General features: G+C 66.5%; 1 protein-coding gene across 1 annotated transcript in view; it reads left to right on the plus strand.

Moving 5' to 3' along the window:
• The first annotated feature begins 3,625 nt into the window (after positions 1-3,625).
• Positions 3,626-20,398, plus strand: part of TFDP1 (transcription factor Dp-1) — a 35,839-nt gene continuing 19,066 nt past the window's right edge. The window contains exons 1-3 of the mRNA XM_069467490.1: positions 3,626-3,634; positions 4,485-4,558; positions 19,133-19,199. Of these exons, the coding sequence (XP_069323591.1) occupies positions 4,547-4,558; positions 19,133-19,199 (79 nt within the window). The 5' untranslated portion in view covers positions 3,626-3,634; positions 4,485-4,546. The remainder of the gene's footprint in view (positions 3,635-4,484; positions 4,559-19,132; positions 19,200-20,398) is intronic.

A 20,398-nucleotide genomic window follows, 5' to 3' on the forward strand; every position in this document is an offset into this window, starting at 1 on the left:
GAACACACGGGCAAACGCAGAAGCCAGTGTCGCTGTATGTTTGGTTTGTGACTCCACTTTTTATTTCCTACATGACTTAAAAGATAAATACATAAGAATAATTATAAATCTATGCTATTGGGCAGAAAATGTATGAAGGTGTAAGTGGGTTAAACTCACCCATCAAAAGACAGATTGGAAGAGTGGATGAGCAAAAGCCTCCGTGTGGCGTCCACAAGAGACCACTTTGGATCTGAGGACCCACAGGTTGAGAGTGAAAGCTGGGAAAGTACATTCCGTGCAAACAGCAACCGGAAGAGCAAGGGTGGCTGCACTAACGTCAGACAAAACAGACTTTACGTCAGAAAACGTCTCAAGAGACGGAGCCGGATGCTACATGAAAGGACAGTTTACAGAAGGGCCACTTCATCAGGAAGATGTAAGTGTGTGCGCTGGACGTCGGGTCTGCCCAGGACGCGAAGCAGACGGCACTGGAGGGCGAAGCCAGCGTCCCCCGGCGGCAGGGGGAGACCTCAGCACCCGCCTTGGTCCTGGACGGGCAGCCAGGCGGGGCCAAGGGGGCCGAGGGCGTGGACCCCCTGTCCTGGCCCACAGGCGTGTGCAGAGCACTGCACGGAGCAGCAGCAGACACACGTCTTTGCCAGGCGCACGTGGGACATCCCTCCGCACCTCGGCCCTGCAGACCCCCACACCGCGTGAGACGGCAGCGCGTCCGACTGGGTCTCGCTCGGCGACCACTCACCGCGGTGCTTCCCACTCACTCATCCGCCCAGAGAGCAGGTCGGTCCGTTGAGGAATTGTAGGCCAGAAGTAACATGGTCTAATCTGCATTTGTAAAATGCCACTCTGGCTGCTGAGCAGACAGCAGACAGAGGACAAGGCTGGAGGGAAGGGGAAGAGGGAGAGTCGCTCACAGTTCCTGATGAAGAGGATGCCCTGGCCCGGGTGGTGGCGGGGAGACGGAAGAGAGTGGAGTTCGAGACACAGCGAGTTGTGACAGGCGGCAGGAGGGAGGCCGGGAGAGCTTTTGACTCGCAGGGCCGTGTGAGCCAGCAGCGAGTGCGTGTCTGCTCGCTGACCGTGGCCGCGTTCCACGAGGAAGGAGAACACGGATCTCCGCGACGTCGTTCCACAGACCACACAGCCTGGACGTCACCTGAGCCGGAGCAGTGCCAAGTGGCTCCAGCAGGGCTGTGGTGTAAATGGCCGAGGAGTCAAAGGATCTCCTTCATGGCACAAGCCAGAGAACATTCCAGATGAAAACAAATGAAGATGTCTAAGTAAGAGGTAAAACCAGCAAGGTAAATTTGGGTGAACTAGATTTTTGTAAATTAGATAATATGATCCTCTAGAATTGTCACATCCAAGGGTAATTCTGAAAGGGCTCTGGCGTTAGACTGTAAACGAATGTGAAAGTCTTATACTTGTTTACACAGCGTGACGGTGAGCAGCCCGAGCCCAGGGGACACCCGGAGGCCACAGGCTCAGACGGACCCCGAGGCTTCGGCATCCAGACGAGCGATTTCTAGGCAAGGGCGGCCAAACATGTTCCAATCTTCAGTCAAAAACTTAGAACGCTGTTATTAACTTTTGTTAATACAGAAATAGGGGCTTTCTGTGGGGTACGCGAGTATGGGGAGGCACAAAGGAGTAACTTTCCATCCTTTTCCCAAGCGGTGCAGAGCCTCAGCGCGTTCAGAATATTTCACTACAGTGATTTTGTGCAGAAATTACTTTGAATAATATCAGTTATCAACCTGTATAAATATTGTGGAACTACCAGAATCTCGAGCTTGTGGGAAGGGGTTTAGGATCCCGCGCTCTGACCCTAAGTTTGTGTCCTTCTAACCTCGAAGCCCCCGGGTCTCAGGGAGAGGCCAGGCTGTACTTGCTCTGAGAGCTTGGGGGCTGGCCGCTGCTGTCAGAGGCTGGATATTAGCATTTAGTAAAAAATAAAGATTTCCTGAGAAAGTAAAGGAAAAGCTAGGAACACAGATGCATTTGAGGAACCACACGAGGGGCGTGTGTTTGGGATTGCAGGGCACCTGCCTTGGTCATGCCTGTCCCCCTGCAGAGAACAAGGCCCTCCCCCAGACGGAATCTGTGGGGCCCCTCTAGGGGCCTTGTGTTCACGCCCACCACCCACCGAGTCCCCTAAGTGCCTGCTGTGACCACGGCATGCAGGATGGCCTTTCTGCCTGTCTTCAGAAAGAAGCCGACACTAATTGAACTGTAAGCAGTTTAAGACGCTGCAGAGTTCCAGGGGGCGGAGCCTTGCCAGAGGGGCAGGCGTGGCCTAATCAGCATAAAAGTGGCCGAACTGTGGAACCAGGCAAAGTGGGGTGTCGGGCACAGAGGGAGGCCTTCGGTCTGTGACCCCCCACAAAGTCCTCCACTGATGTTGACTGTGCCTCCCTTAGTGGACGCTGCCGCCCGAGGCAGCTCTGAACTTTGGCCCGGGCTCCGCAGGCCTGGGCCGCCGTCTGCCGGGTTCTCGGGCTGGCCCCGGAGGAGCCGTGGGCTCCCGGTGGTGTCTCCAGGGCTCCGGTCCACCAGGCCCGCCCTGCAGCTTTCCCACCCTGCTGCGGGTCGTCCCTCCCAGGCCCCTCCAGGGCTGAGTCCAGCAGGCACCGAGGAAGCCAGGAATGGCTGGGAGTCCAGGCAAAGGAGGGGCGTGGGCGTGGAGGCCCCAGAACCCAGCAGGGGCAGGGGCTCCGTGCCACGAGCGCACACGTTCGATCTCCTTCTCTCCTCCGTGTGTCCACACACACATGACAACTTACACCCCGCAGGCCTCCTCTCTCCTGTGGGTACACACACACACACACACACACTATCTGCCTCTCCGTGCGCACACGCAGACAAGCGCACACTCGACCCCCACTCCTTCGTGCGCACACTCACGCGTGCACACACAGAGGCATGCACACTCATAGAGGCATGCACACAGCCGCCCACCTCTCCTCCGTGCACACACCCGGGGGCATGCATACAACAGCCCACCTCTCCTCCGTGCACACACCCGGGGGCATGCATACAACAGCCCACCTCTCCTCCGTGCACACACCCGGGGGCATGCATACAACAGCCCACCTCTCCTCCGTGCACACACCCGGGGGCATGCATACAACAGCCCACCTCTTCTCCGTGCACGCACCCGTGCACACACAGGCACGCACACACACAGGCATGCACACAGCAGCCCACCTCTCCTCCGTGCACACACACACGGGCATGCACACAGCAGCCCACCTCTCCTCCGTGCGCACACGCAGAGGGATGCACACAGCCGCCCACCTCTCCCCCGTGCACACATAGGCGTGCACCCCCAGTGCCCCCTGGCCTCCCGGTGCGCACCCCGCGCGCGCACAGCCCCTCTCCCGGCCCAGCCCTCCGCCATCCCCGCCCGGCGCACGCGCACACACGGACACGCGCGCACGGCCCCTCCCGCTCCCCGGGGCGCGCAGAGCTGGCGGGAGGAGCAGAAGCCCGCGGAGCTGGAGGAGGAGGAGGAGGAGGAGGAGGAGGGCGCCGAAGGCGCGAAAAGGCGCGCAGGCGCGCTGGCGGAGCGGGCCCGCCGCCGCCCACGTCACCGCGCCGCGCGCACGTCACGCCGGCCCGACGCTCGGCCAGGGTGAGCCCCGCGTCCCGGCGCCGCTCGGCCCAGGGCAGGGACCCCGCCAGGGCCGGGACCGCTGGCCCGGCCCCCGCCCCGCGCCTCCCCGCGCCCGCGCCCGCCTCCCGGCCCGGCCCGGCCCGGCGCGGCCCGGCCCAGCCCCAGCCCGCGCGGCCGGACCGGCGAGCCAGGTGCGCGCTGGCGGAGGATGCCGGCGGGCCGGGGCGGGGGGCGCGGGCGCGGGCGCGAGGTGTCCCGGCCTCCCAGCCTGCGCCCCCGCCGCGTGCGGACGCCGCGCGGCCCCCGCCCGCACCCTCCCGTGTGCGCGCGCGCGCTCCTGGGCCCGGGGCCCGCGCCCGCGCTGCTGCTGGGCCAGGTGACCTGCTGGCGGGGGTCCCTGGCCGGCCCTGCCCACCGCAGCGCCCGCGCCGCAGGCCGGGTCCGGGGTCGGCCGCGCGCGGGCCGGGGAGGCCGCCCCCGCGGGGACGCGGTTCCGGCGCGCGGGAGGCGCCGCGCGGGCGGCCCAAGGCCTGGTGACAGGTCGGGGCGGGCGGGGCCCCGGAGCCCACCTGAGCCCACCTGTCCCTTCCTGCCGGACACGCGGGGGTCGAGGGGGGCGGCCGCTGTGCGCGGGGGTGTGGGCCCGGCCCCCGCCGCGTCCCGCGTGGTCCCCGTGTCGGGCGCGCTGGCCGGGGTCCTGAGACGCGTGAAATCCGCGCGGGTCGCCGGGCCCTGCGGGCGGGGGGGGGGGGCCGCCACCTGCGGGCGCCTGTGGCTGGGGTGAGACGCGCTTTCTTTAAAGGTCGGTATTTTTTAAACTTCTTTTTTCATTCTTACTCATTTCTTTTTTTTTCTTCCTTTTTACCAGGAAAATCGTTTTTTTCTCTGGAGGGTGGACGTTCACAGCATCGATTTCCCGGATCTGGTAACATGGCAAAAGATGTGAGTGTGTCCGCTCGTGTGGCTTCCTGCTCTCACCCGGCTGTCCTCAGACTGCAGAGCCCGGAGCAGGGTGGAGGGGACAGTCACCGAGCCACCTGGCGCCCTGAGAAGGTGCCCGCTGCCCGCAGGTGCTGCCTGGGCCATGCTGCTCTGACTTGTCTTAATTTTCCCCGGTTGTGCCACACTCACAGTTCTGGGCACACCCGTGGGGACGTGGGGGTGCACAGCCCGGGGAGGGTCTGACTGCCCAGGGGACTTCCCTGAGGAGGGGCGGGGCCCCCACCTGCCGCCCTGCAGGGGAAGCCTCGGCCTTGGTGCGGCACGTGCTCCACACGCTTTGGGCCAGTGCTTTCTCAGGAAGGGGAAACTGCTGGTTAGCGTAGCTGCTATTTCTCATGAAACTATAGAGCATTCTGAATAATTTTGTAACTGTGGGCGCAGCACTGTGGCCTGGCTTCTTGGCCATGTAGTTCTTGACTGCACTTGGTAAGGCCAGTTAAGTTCACGCAACGCTACCTTTGTCCGTGAGCGTGTCTCAGAGTGCCGTGTTCTGTAACCAGGAGCCGGGGGAGGGTGCTGACCACTCACCCACGCGTCACACGGAGTTGGCAGGAGCCCAGGCCAGACGTGCGGCATCTGCCCAGACACGGGCAGAGCTGGTGAAAGCGTGTCCTGAGTACTGAACCGCATGGCAGGAGGTCAGCCGTGTCCATCCGTGTGAAGGCTTTGACAGGCCCTGAGGAGCCTTGCGCAGTGTGTCCCCGGTGTCACACGATGTCCCTGTCCCCAAGCACGTGTGTGTGCTTTACGGAGGCAGGATGAACACAGGTGGGCCCTGTGTGGTTTTCAGTTGAAGTCGTCACCCGAGTGTGACGTCCGTTCGCTTTTGCCGTGTTAGGCATGGAGTGGGGCCGGGCCAGCCTCGGGGCCGGCGCTGGCCGTGCTGCCTGGGCCGCGGGCCCCGGGCGCCCGGTGCCGGGGAGCGGTGGGGCTGGCGCCCCTGCCAGCGCGCGGTTCTGGCCACACAGGCCGCGGTACTTAACGGGTGGCGTCTCTGAGCCCCTCTTCCATTCCCGTCCATTTAGTTGGCACCGGCTGTGTGCCCCACCCCGTGTGAGGCTGGTGGCATGCACGGGCAGGTGGTCGGGTCGCAGAGGAGGAGCCGAACGTCCCCTCCCGCGTGGTCACCTGCGACGTGCACCTGTGAGGGGCTGGGGCCACCTGGAGCTGACAGGGCTGTGGTTGGGACGAGGCAGCCGGAGGTGTCCGTCCTGTCCCCCGGGGTGGTGGGCAGGGCAGCCGGGGCCCGTGGAGATGGCGCTGGGGTGAGTCGGGGTTTGTAAAGGTGACGCCAGCAGCCCTTGCGGGAGGGAACCTGGTGCACAGGCGGCGGGTGTCCAAAGCAGCGGAGCGGCAGGGAACTGAGGTGTGGCACGGGAGCCCAGGCAGGGTGGGCCCCGGGCCCTGGGGCTGAGGGGGGCTGGGCCCCCGGCTGGCAGGGCCCTGGGGGCTCCGAGAGGATGAGGGTCCCCCAGCGGCTGTGAGCGTAAGGCTGTTGCTGGCTGTGAGGGGAAGAGTCTCAGCGAGCCCCTAGCGGGCCGGCAGGTGGGGAGGGGCCTGCAGGTGGGGAGGGGCCTGCAGGTGGGGAGGGGCCGGCAGGTGGGGAGGGGCCGGCAGGTGGGGAGGGGCCGGCAGGTGGGGAGGGGCCTGCAGGTGGGGAGGGGCCTGCAGGTGGGGAGGGGCCGGCAGGTGGGGAGGGGCCGGCAGGTGGGGAGGGGCCGGCAGGTGTCGGCACGGGAGGGAGGTGGGGGGCAGGGGAAGCGGAAGGGGATGGCCTGGCAGGTGTCATCCGCGAATGGCAGGGGGGCCTTGGGTGGGAGCTCATGTGACAGAGCAGCTGCTCTCGCGGGAGGAGGGGTGCTCAGAAAAGGTGCCCAGGGCAGCAGCAAGGAGGGTGGATGGGCATGGAGGTGGGGTGACATTGGGCAGTGGGGGAGGGCAGTGAGGGTGGGGGGACATTGGGCAGCGGGGGTGGGGGGGTGGACAGTGGGCAGTGGGGATGGACATTGGGCCGTGGGGGTTGGGAGGTGGACAGTGGGGATATGGGGAGGTGGGCAGTGAGGGTGGACAGTGGGCAGTGGGGGTGGGGCGGTGGGTAGTGGGGATGGACAGTGGGGGTGGGGTGGTGGGCAGTGGGGGGTGGACATTGGGCAGTGGGGGTGGGGAGGTGGACAGTGGGGATATGGGGAGGTGGGCAGTGGGGGTGGGGCGGTGGGCAGTGGGGGTGGACAGTGGGCAGTGGGGGTGGGGTGGTGGGCAGTGGGGGTGGGGAGGTGGACAGTGGGGATGGACATTGGGCAGTGGGGGTGGGGTGGTGGGCAGTGGGGATGGACATTGGGCAGTGGGGGTGGGGTGGTGGGCAGTGGGGATATGGGGAGGTGGACAGTGGGGGTGGGGAGGTGGACAGTGGGGATATGGGGAGGTGGACAGTGGGGGTGGACATTGGGCAGTGAGGGTGGACAGTGGGCAGTGGGGGTGGGGAGGTGGACAGTGGGGATGGACATTGGGCAGTGGGGGTGGGGTGGTGGGCAGTGGGGATATGGGGAGGTGGACAGTGGGGGTGGGGAGGTGGGCAGTGGGGATATGGGGAGGTGGACAGTGGGGGTGGACATTGGGCAGTGAGGGTGGACAGTGGGCAGTGGGGGTGGGGTGGTGGACAGTGGGGGTGGACATTGGGCAGTGGGGGTGGGGTGGTGGGCAGTGGGGATGGACATTGGGCAGTGGGGGTGGGGTGGTGGACAGTGGGGGTGGACAGTGGGCAGTGGGGGTGGGGTGGTGGGCAGTGGGGGTGGGGAGGTGGACAGTGGGGGTGGGGAGGTGGACAGTGGGGGTGGACATTGGGCAGTGGGGGTGGGGTGGTGGACAGTGGGGGTGGACAGTGGGCAGTGGGGGTGGGGAGGTGGACAGTGGGGGTGGGGAGGTGGACAGTGGGGGTGGACATTGGGCAGTGGGGGTGGGGTGGTGGGCAGTGGGGGTGGGGAGGTGGACAGTGGGGATGGACATTGGGCAGTGGGGGTGGGGCGGTGGGTAGTGGGGATGAACAGTGGGGGTGGGGTGGTGGGCAGTGGGGGTGGACACTGGGCAGTGGGAGTGGGGAGGTGGGCAGTGGGGGTGGACAGTGGGCAGTGGGGGTGGGGCGGTGGGTAGTGGGGATGAACAGCAGGGGTGGGGGGGTGCGTAGTGGGGGTGGACAGTGGGCAGTGGGGGTAGGGGGGTGGGCAGTGGGGATGGACAGTGGGCAGTGGGGGTGGGGAGGTGGGCAGTGGGGATGGACATTGGGCAGTGGGGGTGGGGAGGTGGGCAGTGGGGGTGGACAGTGGGCAGTGGGGGTGGGGCGGTGGGTAGTGGGGATGAACAGCAGGGGTGGGGGGGTGCGTAGTGGGGGTGGACAGTGGGCAGTGGGGGTAGGGGGGTGGGCAGTGGGGATGGACAGTGGGCAGTGGGGGTGGGGAGGTGGGCAGTGGGGATGGACAGTGGGCAGTGGGGGTGGGGAGGTGGGCAGTGGGGATGGACACTGGGCAGTGGGAGTGGGGAGGTGGGCAGTGGGGGTGGACAGTGGGCAGTGGGGGTGGGGCGGTGGGTAGTGGGGATGAACAGCAGGGGTGGGGGGGTGCGTAGTGGGGGTGGACAGTGGGCAGTGGGGGTGGGGTGGTGGGCAGTGGGGATGGACATTGGGCAGTGGGGGTGGGGTGGTGGGCAGTGGGGATGGACATTGGGCAGTGGGGGTGGGGAGGTGGGCAGTGGGGATGAACAGTGGGGGTGGGGTGGTGGGCAGTGGGGGTGGACAGTGGGCAGTGGGGGTGGGGAGGTGGGCAGTGGGGGTGGACAGTGGGTAGCGGGGGTGGGGCGGGTGGGCAGCGGGGGCTTTACTCCAGGCCTCCCCGCGCTGGGGTAAGTCCGTCTGTTCTGTGCCGGCCCTCTCTGCTGCAGGCAGGTCACACTCCTGGCTCGAGGCATCCTGGGCAGCCTCAGAGTGGCTGGGACGTAGGTCCTCCCGCCGTCCCTGCTGAGCTGTCTTTTTACGAAGGCCTCCTGAGAGGCCGAGTCTTCCCTCCTGCCGTGGCCACAGCCCGGTGCGCTCTGCTGCCGGCGCCGGTGCCGACTTCTCGCTGAGAGCGGGGCGGGGGCGCCTGGAGCTCTGACGGTCTCACCGCTCCGTTCTGCGTCTGTTCACTTCAGCGGTGGCCCGTGTGCCACCCGTGGTCGGCCCGCTCCGGTGACGTCAGCCCCTGGGTGTGGGGCGTCTTGGGGGATTCGGGGAAGGGGATCGAGCTGGAACCGGGAGGCCCAGCAGCAGAGCGGGACGGGCCTGAGGGCGCGAGTGGATGTTGGCGGCCGTTTGTGTGGGCTCTGGCGTCTACCGTACATCTTAATTCTTTTTTGTTTCTAAAACAAACATTTGCATATTTTGAAAAACATATTTAGAGGAGACACTATAATTGTGTCATATAAAAAAAAAAAACCACGTTTCCAGCCACATATGAAAATAACCTTGATTCCTCGGTGCTTAGCAGCAAACCTTTCATTTAAACTGGTGCCAAGTACCTTTAAAACGCCAGCAGGAGGCCAGGAAGGTGGCGTGTGGGGCGTGTCTGTGTCACGCTGGCAGGGGACAGGCAGAGGAGGAAACCGAGGCAGCTCCCTGGGGGTCACGGGGCGGGGCCTGCCTGGGGAAGCGGTGGGGGGGGCGGGGTGCAGTCTCTGCTCTCCGGAATCAGAGACTTGGTTTTTGCCTTTAAATTTTGTTTATTTGAGATAAATTGGTAAAAGCTCCTGGTGAAGGGTTGGAGGGGCTGTAGGTGCCCGTGCGCCGTGTGGAGACAGCAGGGTCAGCCGCGCAGACGCCCGACGGCCACACCTGCCTCACCACCACCTCCGGCAGTGGCACTTGGGTCCCTCCCGACATTTGGCACGAGAGGACTGTTGGCTGCTGTGGGCGTCTCCGGGAAGCGTGTCCTCGTCGGGGACTGTCCCTCCGAGTGCCCGCCCGGGGGGCCAGCCCTGCTGACTGTTGCGGACACTGGGGGTCCGTGCTCCGGCTGCAGCTCCTGGGCTGTCCTCCCGCACTGCTCGGGGAGCACGTCCTCCACCTGTGAGCTCAGGGTGGCCGTGGCTGGCGACTCCGGTTGCTGAGCCAGCTGGCACCCAGGGCCACCCCTGGATGCACATCCCGGAGTGTCCCAGCTGTTCCTCCGTGTCGGCGGGTCGCAGGCCTGGGGTCCCCGCCGCTGCAGGGGCCTGGGTTCTGGAGCTGGGGCTGGCAGGGCCTTGGTGAGCCAGCGTGGCCCAGGAGGGCTGTCGCGGCTTCCAGCGGAGTCTCCTCCTGCCGGGGACGGCGTGGCCCTTGCCATGGTCAGGTGTGGCCACGTCCCTCGACGGCCCTGCTCTCACACGTGGCTGTCCCGCGTCAGGAAGGTCTGCACGTGGCGGGGGAGGTGAGCAGCGCGTTCCTGAGACGTCTTGATGGGACGTTTGCCGAGACGCCGGGGTGCAGCTGCTGTGTGGACTCCCGGGTGCCCGCCCTCACCCCAGGTCTCCGTGCTGTGTGTGGGAGTCCCCAAACCCCGCCTGTGCCTGGTCAGCGGCCCCGAGAACGTGCTGTGCCAGTCCCTGACCAGTGTCATGGCCCTCGGTTTTGAAAGCTGCTCTGTGATGCCATTTTGTGTCCCATGAGTTTATGGAACATCTCTAAATTGCACCATTGCGAGCCGGAGACCAGAGAGAAGTGTGTTCTGCACTCTGAGCTGCTGGGGGCGCTGGAACGAGGCCGGCGGCAACGTCGAGAGGAGCCTACCGAGCATCTCTGGAAACACCTGTGCCGAGTGTCCTTCCACAGACCTGATGCGTCGCGGTGACCCGCCACCCCGCGCTCCGTGAGGACGCGAGTCCGGGGGCGGATGCGGATTTCGTGGTTCAGCGCGGCCGTCCTCGTGCCCGACGCCGGAGGCCGGCGCATCGGCGCTGTGAGCACCACAGAAACCCACGGGCGCTTGTTTGCACACGGGCTTCTCGTGCTTCAGAACTAGTTTTTTTCTTGCATGTGATGCAATTGGAGAAATTCTGAGATGACATTCAAAATAAAGAATTATAGCTTAATTGAAAGTTTTGCCTCTAAAACCTCTTGCTGTGAAACAGGTGTTGTGTGAACACCTGGCATAAAATTTAAAAGATAGGGAATCTTTTGTCTGCAGAACAGCTCTTTAGCTCTTCGCTGTGGGTGTCTGATAGCACGGCTCTCGCAGTCCCTCGTGCAGCAGTTAAAATGGTGCCTCTGCTGTGACGCGCGGCTGGACTCGAGCGTGACTGTCCCCAGCCTTTGTGGCAGCAGGTCTGGTTTCACGGGAGACAGTTTTCCGTTGGGGGTGGAGCCCAGGCGGTGATGCCAGCAGGGGGGGTGGCTCCGTCACCTGCCCCCCCCCCCCCCCCCCCGCGGTCACTGTCCCCTCCGTTCCTGAGTTTCCTGGGAGGCAGTTTTTCCACGGCAGGGGCCGGGTGGAGCTCTGCGGCCCGGTCCCTGATGGGCCTCGGACCAGGGCTCGGGGACTTTGCTTCACATAGTTAGCTGTTTTAAAAAACTCTTCATTCCTGGTATTTAGAAAACTTTATTTTTCATTGTAAAACGATCAGAAAATCCACACGTGGAACCGATATTTAGCGTGACTTGCAGTGTATTAAACCGTTTTTGCTTTGTTATAAGCGATCAGATTTCTCACGTTTTGCTCAGAGATCGGGCGGGGCAGGCGTCGGCACTGACGGGTCAGCGGCTGGGCCAGGTGGCCTCGCGGGCGCCCCTGACTCGGGACGGTCGTTGTTACGGTGTTGGCCGTAGACCGCTGTCGACGTCTTTGCACACGGCACAGGCCGGAAACCGTCAGCCTTTGGTGAGTACCTGCCGGCGCTGAGACATGTGGCCATGGACTCTGCCCAGACGCGCCACAGGCCGGCAGCTGCCGGGGCAACTGAAGTCTCTGCTTGTCAGGGTACTTGCCCTGGTGTCACAGGGAACGCGGTCGGACGGAGCGAGTGCCCTCGAGTGCCGTGGTCGGACGGAGCGAGTGCCCTCGAGTGCCGTGGTCGGACGGGGCGAGTGCCCTCGAGTGCCGTGGTCGGGCGGGGCGAGTGCCCGCGAGTGCCGTGGTCGGGCGGGGCGAGTGCCCTCGAGTGCCGTGGTCGGGCGGGGCGAGTGCCCGCGAGTGCCGTGGTCGGGCGGGGCGAGTGCCCTCGAGTGCCGTGGTCGGGCGGGGCGAGTGCCCGCGAGTGCCGTGGTCGGGCGGGGCGAGTGCCCGCGAGTGCCGTGGTCGGACGGGGCGAGTGCCCGCGAGTGCCGTGGTCGGACGGGGCGAGTGCCCGCGAGTGCCGTGGTCGGGCGGGGCGAGTGCCCGCGAGTGCCGTGGTCGGGCGGGGCGAGTGCCCTCGAGTGCCGTGGTCGGGCGGGGCGAGTGCCCTCGAGTGCCGTGGTCGGGCGGGGCGAGTGCCCGCGAGTGCCGTGGTCGGGCGGGGCGAGTGCCGTGGTCGGGCGGGGCGAGTGCCCGCGAGTGCCGTGGTCGGGCGGGGCGAGTGCCCGCGAGTGCCGTGGTCGGACGGGGCGAGTGCCCGCGAGTGCCGTGTCGGGCGGGGCGAGTGCCCGCGAGTGCCGTGGTCGGGCGGGGCGAGTGCCCTCGAGTGCCGTGGTCGGGCGGGGCGAGTGCCGTGGTCGGGCGGGGCGAGTGCCCGCGAGTGCCGTGGTCGGGCGGGGCGAGTGCCCGCGAGTGCCGTGTCGGGCGGGGCGAGTGCCCGCGAGTGCCGTGGTTGGGCGGGGCGAGTGCCCGCGAGTGCCGTGTCGGGCGGGGCGAGTGCCCGCGAGTGCCGTGGTCGGGCGGGGCGAGTGCCCGCGAGTCCCGTGGTTGGGCGGGGCGAGTGCCCGCGAGTGCCGTGTCCGGGCGGGGCGAGTGCCCTCGAGTGCCGTGGTCGGGCGGGGCGAGTGCCCGCGAGTCCCGTGGTCGGGCGGGGCGAGTGCCCGCGAGTGCCGTGTCCGGGCGGGGCGAGTGCCCGCGAGTGCCGTGGTCGGGCGGGGCGAGTGCCGTGGTCGGGCGGGGCGAGTGCCCGCGAGTGCCGTGGTCGGGCGGGGCGAGTGCCCGCGAGTGCCGTGGTCGGACGGGGCGAGTGCCCGCGAGTGCCGTGTCGGGCGGGGCGAGTGCCCGCGAGTGCCGTGGTCGGGCGGGGCGAGTGCCCGCGAGTCCCGTGGTCGGGCGGGGCGAGTGCCCGCGAGTGCCGTGTCCGGGCGGGGCGAGTGCCCGCGAGTGCCGTGGTCGGGCGGGGCGAGTGCCGTGGTCGGGCGGGGCGAGTGCCCGCGAGTGCCGTGGTCGGGCGGGGCGAGTGCCCGCGAGTGCCGTGGTCGGACGGGGCGAGTGCCCGCGAGTGCCGTGTCGGGCGGGGCGAGTGCCCGCGAGTGCCGTGGTCGGGCGGGGCGAGTGCCCGCGAGTCCCGTGGTCGGGCGGGGCGAGTGCCCGCGAGTGCCGTGTCCGGGCGGGGCGAGTGCCCGCGAGTGCCGTGGTCGGGCGGGGCGAGTGCCGTGGTCGGGCGGGGCGAGTGCCCTCGAGTGCCGTGGTCGGGCGGGGCGAGTGCCGTGGTCGGGCGGGGCGAGTGCCCGCGAGTGCCGTGGTCGGGCGGGGCGAGTGCCCGCGAGTCCCGTGGTTGGGCGGGGCGAGTGCCCGCGAGTGCCGTGTCCGGGCGGGGCGAGTGCCCGCGAGTGCCGTGGTCGGGCGGGGCGAGTGCCCTCGAGTGCCGTGGTCGGGCGGGGCGAGTGCCGTGGTCGGGCGGGGCGAGTGCCCGCGAGTGCCGTGGTCGGGCGGGGCGAGTGCCCGCGAGTCCCGTGGTTGGGCGGGGCGAGTGCCCGCGAGTGCCGTGTCGGGCGGGGCGAGTGCCCGCGAGTCCCGTGTCGGGCGGGGCGAGTGCCCGCGAGTGCCGTGGTCGGGCGGGGCGAGTGCCCGCGAGTGCCGTGGTCGGGCGGGGCGAGTGCCCGCGAGTGCCGTGGTCGGGCGGGGCGAGTGCCCGCGAGTGCCGTGGTTGGGCGGGGCGAGTGCCCGCGAGTGCCGTGTCCGGGCGGGGCGAGTGCCCGCGAGTGCCGTGGTCGGACGGGGCGAGTGCCCGCGAGTCCCGTGCTCGGACGGGGCGAGTGCCCGCGAGTCCCGTGCTCGGACGGGGCGAGTGCCCGCGAGTGCCGTGGTCGGGCGGGGCGAGTGCCCGCGAGTGCCGTGGTCGGACGGGGCGAGTGCCCGCGAGTCCCGTGCTCGGACGGGGCGAGTGCCCGCGAGTCCCGTGCTCGGACGGGGCGAGTGCCCGCGAGTGCCGTGTCCGGGCGGGGCGAGTGCCCGCGAGTGCCGTGGTCGGACGGAGCGAGTGCTGTGGTCGGACGGGGCGAGTGCCCGCGAGTGCCGTGTCCGGGCGGGGCGAGTGCCGTGGTCGGACGGAGCGAGTGCCGTGGTCGGACGGGGCGAGTGCCCGCGAGTGCCGTGGTCGGACGGGGCGAGTGGCCGCGAGTGCCGTGGTCGGACGGGGCGAGTGCCCGCGAGTGCCGTGGTCGGACGGGGCGAGTGCTGTGGTCCAAGACACTCCCAGGCGCTGGCCCCGTGCACTGGCCTCCTGCTGGGTCACGTCAGCCCGGCCTGAGGAGAGGAAAGGAGTGAACAGCTCGCGAGATGGTGAGCGAGAGGGTGAGCCCAGCACCCGGCCTTCCCAGAGCCGTCCCCGCCCCCGCTGTCACGGCCGAGTCTGGGGCTGCTGAGCTTGTCCTTGGCGCTGGCTGTCAGCCGCTGGCGTGTCAGCCGCTGGCGTGTCACGGCGTGTCGAGCGCCAGCTGCTTTGCCGGGTCGGCCAGTGGGGTTGGGAGGACGTGTGTCCTCCGTGCTGCCCGGGGTCCCCTGTGGTGCGGACTCTGCGGGTTCCAGTTAAGTCTTCTCAACTTTGCACAAGTCTCCGCGGCTCCTTGGGACGCGTCTGGGGGTGTGGCCCGTGTGCACCTGTGCGCACTGTGTCGTTGACGTGCGCTGTCAGTCAGGCGCTTTCCAGAGCGGTCCTGTCGGTTGTCTTCGTGTCCGTCGGCTTGTAGGAGGCGGCCGCTCTGGCGCTGAGCTCCGTGAATGCTGGGTGCCCAGTCTCCTGGGTGGCACCGTGAGTTCCGTCTGGTCTTAGTCTGCTTTCTTTGATTGGGAAACGAATTTTTCCCTTTTAAAACGTTTGATTTCTTTGTGCATCGATGAGCATGTGCTGTGCTGAGTTCGCAGGTGTTTGCTGCGTGTAGTTGGCGCCCACTGTGTGTAAATCAGGCACATCCAACCCTCGCCCATCACCGAAAGCAAAACGTGAGCTTGGTTTGCTCTGTCGCTCGCCCAGGGCTGGAAATAAAAACCAAGGAGAACATACCTGGAATTTTAGTAATAACTGCGGGTGAACTTTGGATAGTTTAAATGTCTTTTCCTCATTTGGTTAATTAGTACGTGTGTGCTCATTTGTATTTGGTGGATCATCAAGACTGTTTGAGGCCCAGGCTCGACGTGGTGTTATGGTTTGTGTGTTCCCGGAACGTTCTGAGGCAGGTGACGGTGTCAGGTCTCCTCAGCTTGGTGTGACGGTCACTCCCTCTGCGTAAGAGCATCAGTGGTTGGAGGACTTTGCCGGGTCTCGTGTGTAGACTCTACTGTTTGTTTTGCCTTCTGGACATGTCAGGATTTGCAGTAAAATATGTTAAGCCGCCTTGATGGTGGCACCTAGGTCCTGCCTTGCAGGGCGCAGGGTGGAGAGGGGGCGTTTGCGGAGAGAGCGTGGCCTCTAGGTCTGTCTCCGGGGCTGCGCTGGGGTCAGTGACAAAGTCAGGCTGACCACCCGGGCGCTTAGCGTCTATTCCTGGAGGCTGTTTTGCAGCATCTCACAGCTTAAACAGGTTTTTAATGATTTGCGTGAGGGCAAACGAGGGTGAAGTTGTATCTTTTCGCTGCCTCGTCTGAGGGGTGTGGGCGCCGGAGGCAGCGCGAGCTCTCATCTGTCCCCCGGTGCCTGCAACCCTGGTGCTGGCCGCGGTTCCGTCCGCCCGTAGCAGGCGTGGCTCCACGGGTGCGTCCGTGGCCTTGTCTCTGGGCGAGGTTGGTCGTAGCCGTGTTCCGTGGCCTGCTGTCTCGGGTTTCGTGTCACTGGTACCCTCCGCCCTGTGGTGTGGCCCCAGCGTGGTGTCTGTGCCTGTGCCCAGTGCCACCCGCGCTTGTGTGGCCTGCTCTGCGGGTGGGGTTTACTGGGACACAGCATGACCCCGGTCCACGGTCGCCCGGCCGCAGCCGCCGTGGCCGAGCTGCGTGACTGTGTGGCCTCAAGCCTGAGGTGGCTGCAGGGCCCCTGTGTCCCCCGCCCACCCCTCGGGCGCCTGTCCCTGTGTCCCCCCCGGGGGAGGCGCGGCAGCTCTCGGGGCCCTTCTGCAAGGGCACGGTCCCACCCCGAGGCTCCGCCCTCACGACCTGGGCGCTTCCCGGCCGCCCGGCCTGGCTGTGTCACCGCACTGGAGGCCACGGCGGCCGCGGCGCCTGCTGCCCAGGTCTGTCAGTCCGGGCAGCCGCTCTGCCCGCGAAGGCCTCGTCTCGGCCGCAAGGCCGCCGTGCTCCCGTTAGCTGGTAGAAAATTCCGTGTTACTGCCCCGGATTCTCTGTGAGCAAAAGAATTCTAAGTGGTATTTTTGTTTTCTCATTTCCTGTATGGGGAGGAGAGCTTGCACTTCCTTTGCGATTTTGCCACACGTCGCGTTATGAAATAGTCGTCTCCGTGTGTCAGGGTCACCGTGGGCTGAGCCGGTGCCCCCGGGACCTGGCGCGTGGTTTCCTTCCAGGTCGATGTCTGGCCGTGTGGGTCCCGTGTCCCTAACTGGAAGCTGAGGTTGAGCACGTGGCCTTGATTAGGACGTCACTTATGCCGAGCGTACTTGTCCGTCAGGGGCAGCGCAGCCTCAGACTGCACCTCGAGTCCGCGGCTCTCGCCGGAGGGTGGTGGCGCAATGTCAGAGAGGCCCTGGCTGTCGCGCCGGGCGGGTGTGCTCCTGGCACCCGTGGGTGAAGGCAGCCCCCACAGAGCTCCCGGCCCGGGTGCTGCCCCGGGTGTCGCCCCCTCTCTGGCTCCCGGGCCCTGAGAGCAGGCCGGGCCGGGGCCCGTGGACACGTGGTCGTGGGACCAGCAGCCGGTGCTGAAGGAGGGTGGTGACAAGTCAGCAAGGTGGCTTTGGGGGCCGCCGCCGTGGAGCTGCCAGGGGAAGAGCGGGGGGCGTCGGGGTCGGGGGCCTGACGCCAGGCAGGGTCGTGGCCGTCCTGGTGGTGGCCGTGTGTCCAGTGCGAGGGCAGGTTTGTCTGCCCTGGTGACGTGTCGGTGCGGATGCCAGAGCGACACCGGCTGAACCCGTGGTACCCCTGGCACGGTGCCAAAACCTCGCCCCACCTCACCCGGGCCCAGGGCGTCCCCACGCAGACTGGAGCGGAGGCCACAGTTGCCGAAAGTGGGACTCAGGCCGCGCCCAGCCCTGGTCGTAACGTCCAAGCCATGCCCACCTTCCCCTCCCTGACCTCCCGGCCTTAACCCCTCCCTCCTCCGCGCCTGGCCTGCCCACCTGGCCTGCCCGCCTGGCCTGCCCACCTGGCCTGCCCACCTGGCCTGACGTCCCGGCATCTCCACTCTGGTGTTGCCCACCAGCCGTGGCCTCCTTGCCTGCTGCGCCCGCCCTGCCCACACCGGCCTTAACCTCCTGGTCTCACTCGCTGGCTTTGCCTTCCAGGTCCGACCGCCTGACCTGCAGCCCCCCCCTCCTGACTGTGCCTGCTCGGCCTCAAGCACGGCTCACCCCGTCCCCAGCACTGGGCCGCGCCCAGCTGCCCTCAGCCTCCCAGCCTGCCCCTCGTGGGCCCGTGCCGGGGCCGCGTCTCTGCGCTCCTGGTGGCAGCAGCTCTTGGTCTGGTTGTGCCTGGAATGCACTGGGGGTCCCGGCACGGCCCTGCCCCGGCCTCTGGTCCCCGCGGAGACCAGGCCGCAGGCCGCCTCCGCGCCACAGCGCCTGTGCCCTGTGCCGACGCTTTGTCAGCTGCAGGGGCGCTGGGAGGCGCCGCCCGGGGGTGGCCGGGTCTTGCCCTGTGGCCGTTGTCCTTGAGGCTGCGCCCTGGGCGCTGTGGCGCTGCCGTCCTGTGCCCTCACTGGCGCTGGGGATGGAGGTGGCACCAGGCCCCACCTGCGCTCCTGCCCGGCCTGCGTGCTGGCGCCCGGTCTGCGGCAGGCGGCTCTCCCCGGGGTTTAAACCAGTTGGAACCTGTTGGTCCCTCACAGGTGGTCTTCCTGGACCCGCCTGGCTGTGCCCCTGCCGGTGTCTTGGGCGCCCAGGAGCACGTGGGCAGCCTCCTCTTCCTCATTTCTGTAGGAAAGCGGAGTTGCTTTTGTTTTTTTTTTTAATTTTAAAGTTTTTACGGGTGCACAGATATTTGTGTTACATCCATTGCATTTGTGCCGCCCAAGTCAGAGCTAAAGCGTGTCCGTCCCGCGGACGGTGCACACAGCACCCACCAGGTGTGACTGTGCCGTCCCCTCCCCCTCCCGCCTGCCCGGCACCCGTGAAGGTCACCGGTGTGTCCCAGTGTGATGGTGAGCACACGTGCCTGTCATTTGTTCCTGGGACGCTTCGCTCAGTGGGACGGGCTCCAGTCCTGTCCGGGGTGATCCAAGAGGGGCCAGATCGCTGCTGTTTCTGTGACTGAGTAGAACTCCGTGGCACACACGCACCACGTTTTACTGATCCGCTCACGGACTGGTGGGCACCTGGTTGTGTCCACGTCTTTGCCACTGTGAATTGTGCTGCTGTGGGCACTCGAGTGCAGGGGTCGTCTTTACGGGATGTGTTTTCCCTTTGGGTAAGGAAGATGGAGTTCTGAGGAAGTCCAGGAAATTGCCCCAGTGGCCTTGCTGGGCTTAGCTGCCTGACGCCGTGCGACCCCCGGCTTCCAGCGTGGGGCCACAGCTTGGTGCCCCGCGTGCTTGCTGGCAGAGTGCGTTGGGTGTGTGAGGTGTGTTGGTACTCCACGCTCCGAATCCACCCACCGACCTCTCCCGGTCCCACCACCCTGCTGCGGGCCACACACACAGCGTGTCTGCCACAGAGCCGGGAACTGAGGGCCTGTCGAGGACAGGAGGAGAACAAAAGGGTCCCCTGTCTTCCCTGAAGACACAGGCGGGGGTGACGGTCGGGCCAGACGCCTTCGCAGGCGTCCGGCAGCCGCGCTGTTGGCCCCTGCCCCTCCCGTGCCACTGTGCCGTGGCCCCGCGGGTTCCTCGCGGCGTGGCCCCTTCCCGGTGGACGGCCGTTTGGGCAGGACGTGACCCCACGCGCCCACACCCGGGTGCGCTCCTGGCTGTCAGGAGAGTCGCTGGTGTCACTTCACGGACCCTCCGGCAAGGGCGGATTGCTGACGCCGCGGCCGTCTGCGCAGACGCTGTATTCATTGTCGCTGTTGTTACTTTCCGCAGGCCGGTCTAATTGAAGCCAACGGAGAGCTCAAGGTCTTCATAGACCAGAACCTGAGCCCGGGAAAAGGTAAGGACCCGCCCGAACGTGAGTCTGTGCGTGACGCAGGGGGCCGGCGCGTGTGCGGGGCCGGCGCGGGAGCCTGTGCCGGTGCGGAAACTCCGCTGTGAGAGTCTCCGTGCTCCGCGCCCTTGCGGTGGGTCCCCGCTCAGACGCTGGCGGCGCTGTGGGTTCTGACTTCCAAGTTTCCCGTTTACTATTTGCAAAAGCTCAGAAAACGTAGAATAATGTGAACAGGAAAATAAAGATCCTCTGTCTTCCCTCCACCCAATGCACGGAGCCCCTGCGGAGAGCGGGAGGGTCTGTGGGGACCGCGGTGGCGCCTGGCCCCCCCCCAGGTGCCCTCCCCGCCCGCTGTGAGTGACGCTCCCGGAGGACCTGCTGCTTCTCTGTCCTGAGGCTCCAGGGAGGACATGGGGTGTGGGTGGGCGGTGAAAGCAGCGTCTCCCCGAGGACCCCGCGGTTGGCGGTGTCTTCTCCCGCAGGGGGACGGTGGGCGCGTCTGGGTGGGCGTGTGCTCGCCCGGCGGCCGCACAGACAGACTCCGGGCCGTTGCCGGACGGGGCCCAGTTTGAAGCCTCGCTGTGCGATGCTCGGCCCCGCGGGGCTGCGTGTGGAGCCGTGATGGCCGGGCGAGGCGGTGAGTGCAGGTCACGTGTTCACACAGACAGACTCTGGGGCAGCTCGCTGTGTCCTGAGAAGAATTTGCGGCAGAGGCCGAGGAGCCCACGGTGCTCTCTGCGCTGTGACGCCCCGGTCTGTGTCAGCCTGGCGGGCGCGAGGGCCTGAGGCGTTTGGTTTCCGGTTTTAAGCGTTACTTAATTCTGCCGCTTCACATGACTCTCGTGTGTGAAATTGGCTCTTTTTCCTCTTGCCAGTGGGGCCCTGGTCAGTGGCCTCCCGGCGCTGGGGCAGCTCGGGGCGGTGGGGGCCGGGGGGCTGGCTGACACCTCCTGGGGCCTGGCCCCGTGTCCCCGGCGCTTCCCTGCGCAGGGCGGGGATGGGCCCGGCTGGAACTGGCACAAGCCCTCCCGGCCCGACTCCAGCGCTCGCCCTGGGGGCTGCTCTTCTGCCGCGGTTGGGGCCTCCCTGCTTGTTTCCTAAGGGTGGAGGTCAAACCAGCCCTGACCCTGACCCTGACCTTAACCCTGACCCTGACCCTGACCCTCTGAGGATTCAGTATTTAGGAGCCTGTGTTTCAGTAGTGC

The sequence above is a fragment of the Eulemur rufifrons genome, chromosome 4 (assembly GCF_041146395.1).
Source record: "Eulemur rufifrons isolate Redbay chromosome 4, OSU_ERuf_1, whole genome shotgun sequence".
Classification (NCBI taxonomy): domain Eukaryota; kingdom Metazoa; phylum Chordata; class Mammalia; order Primates; family Lemuridae; genus Eulemur; species Eulemur rufifrons.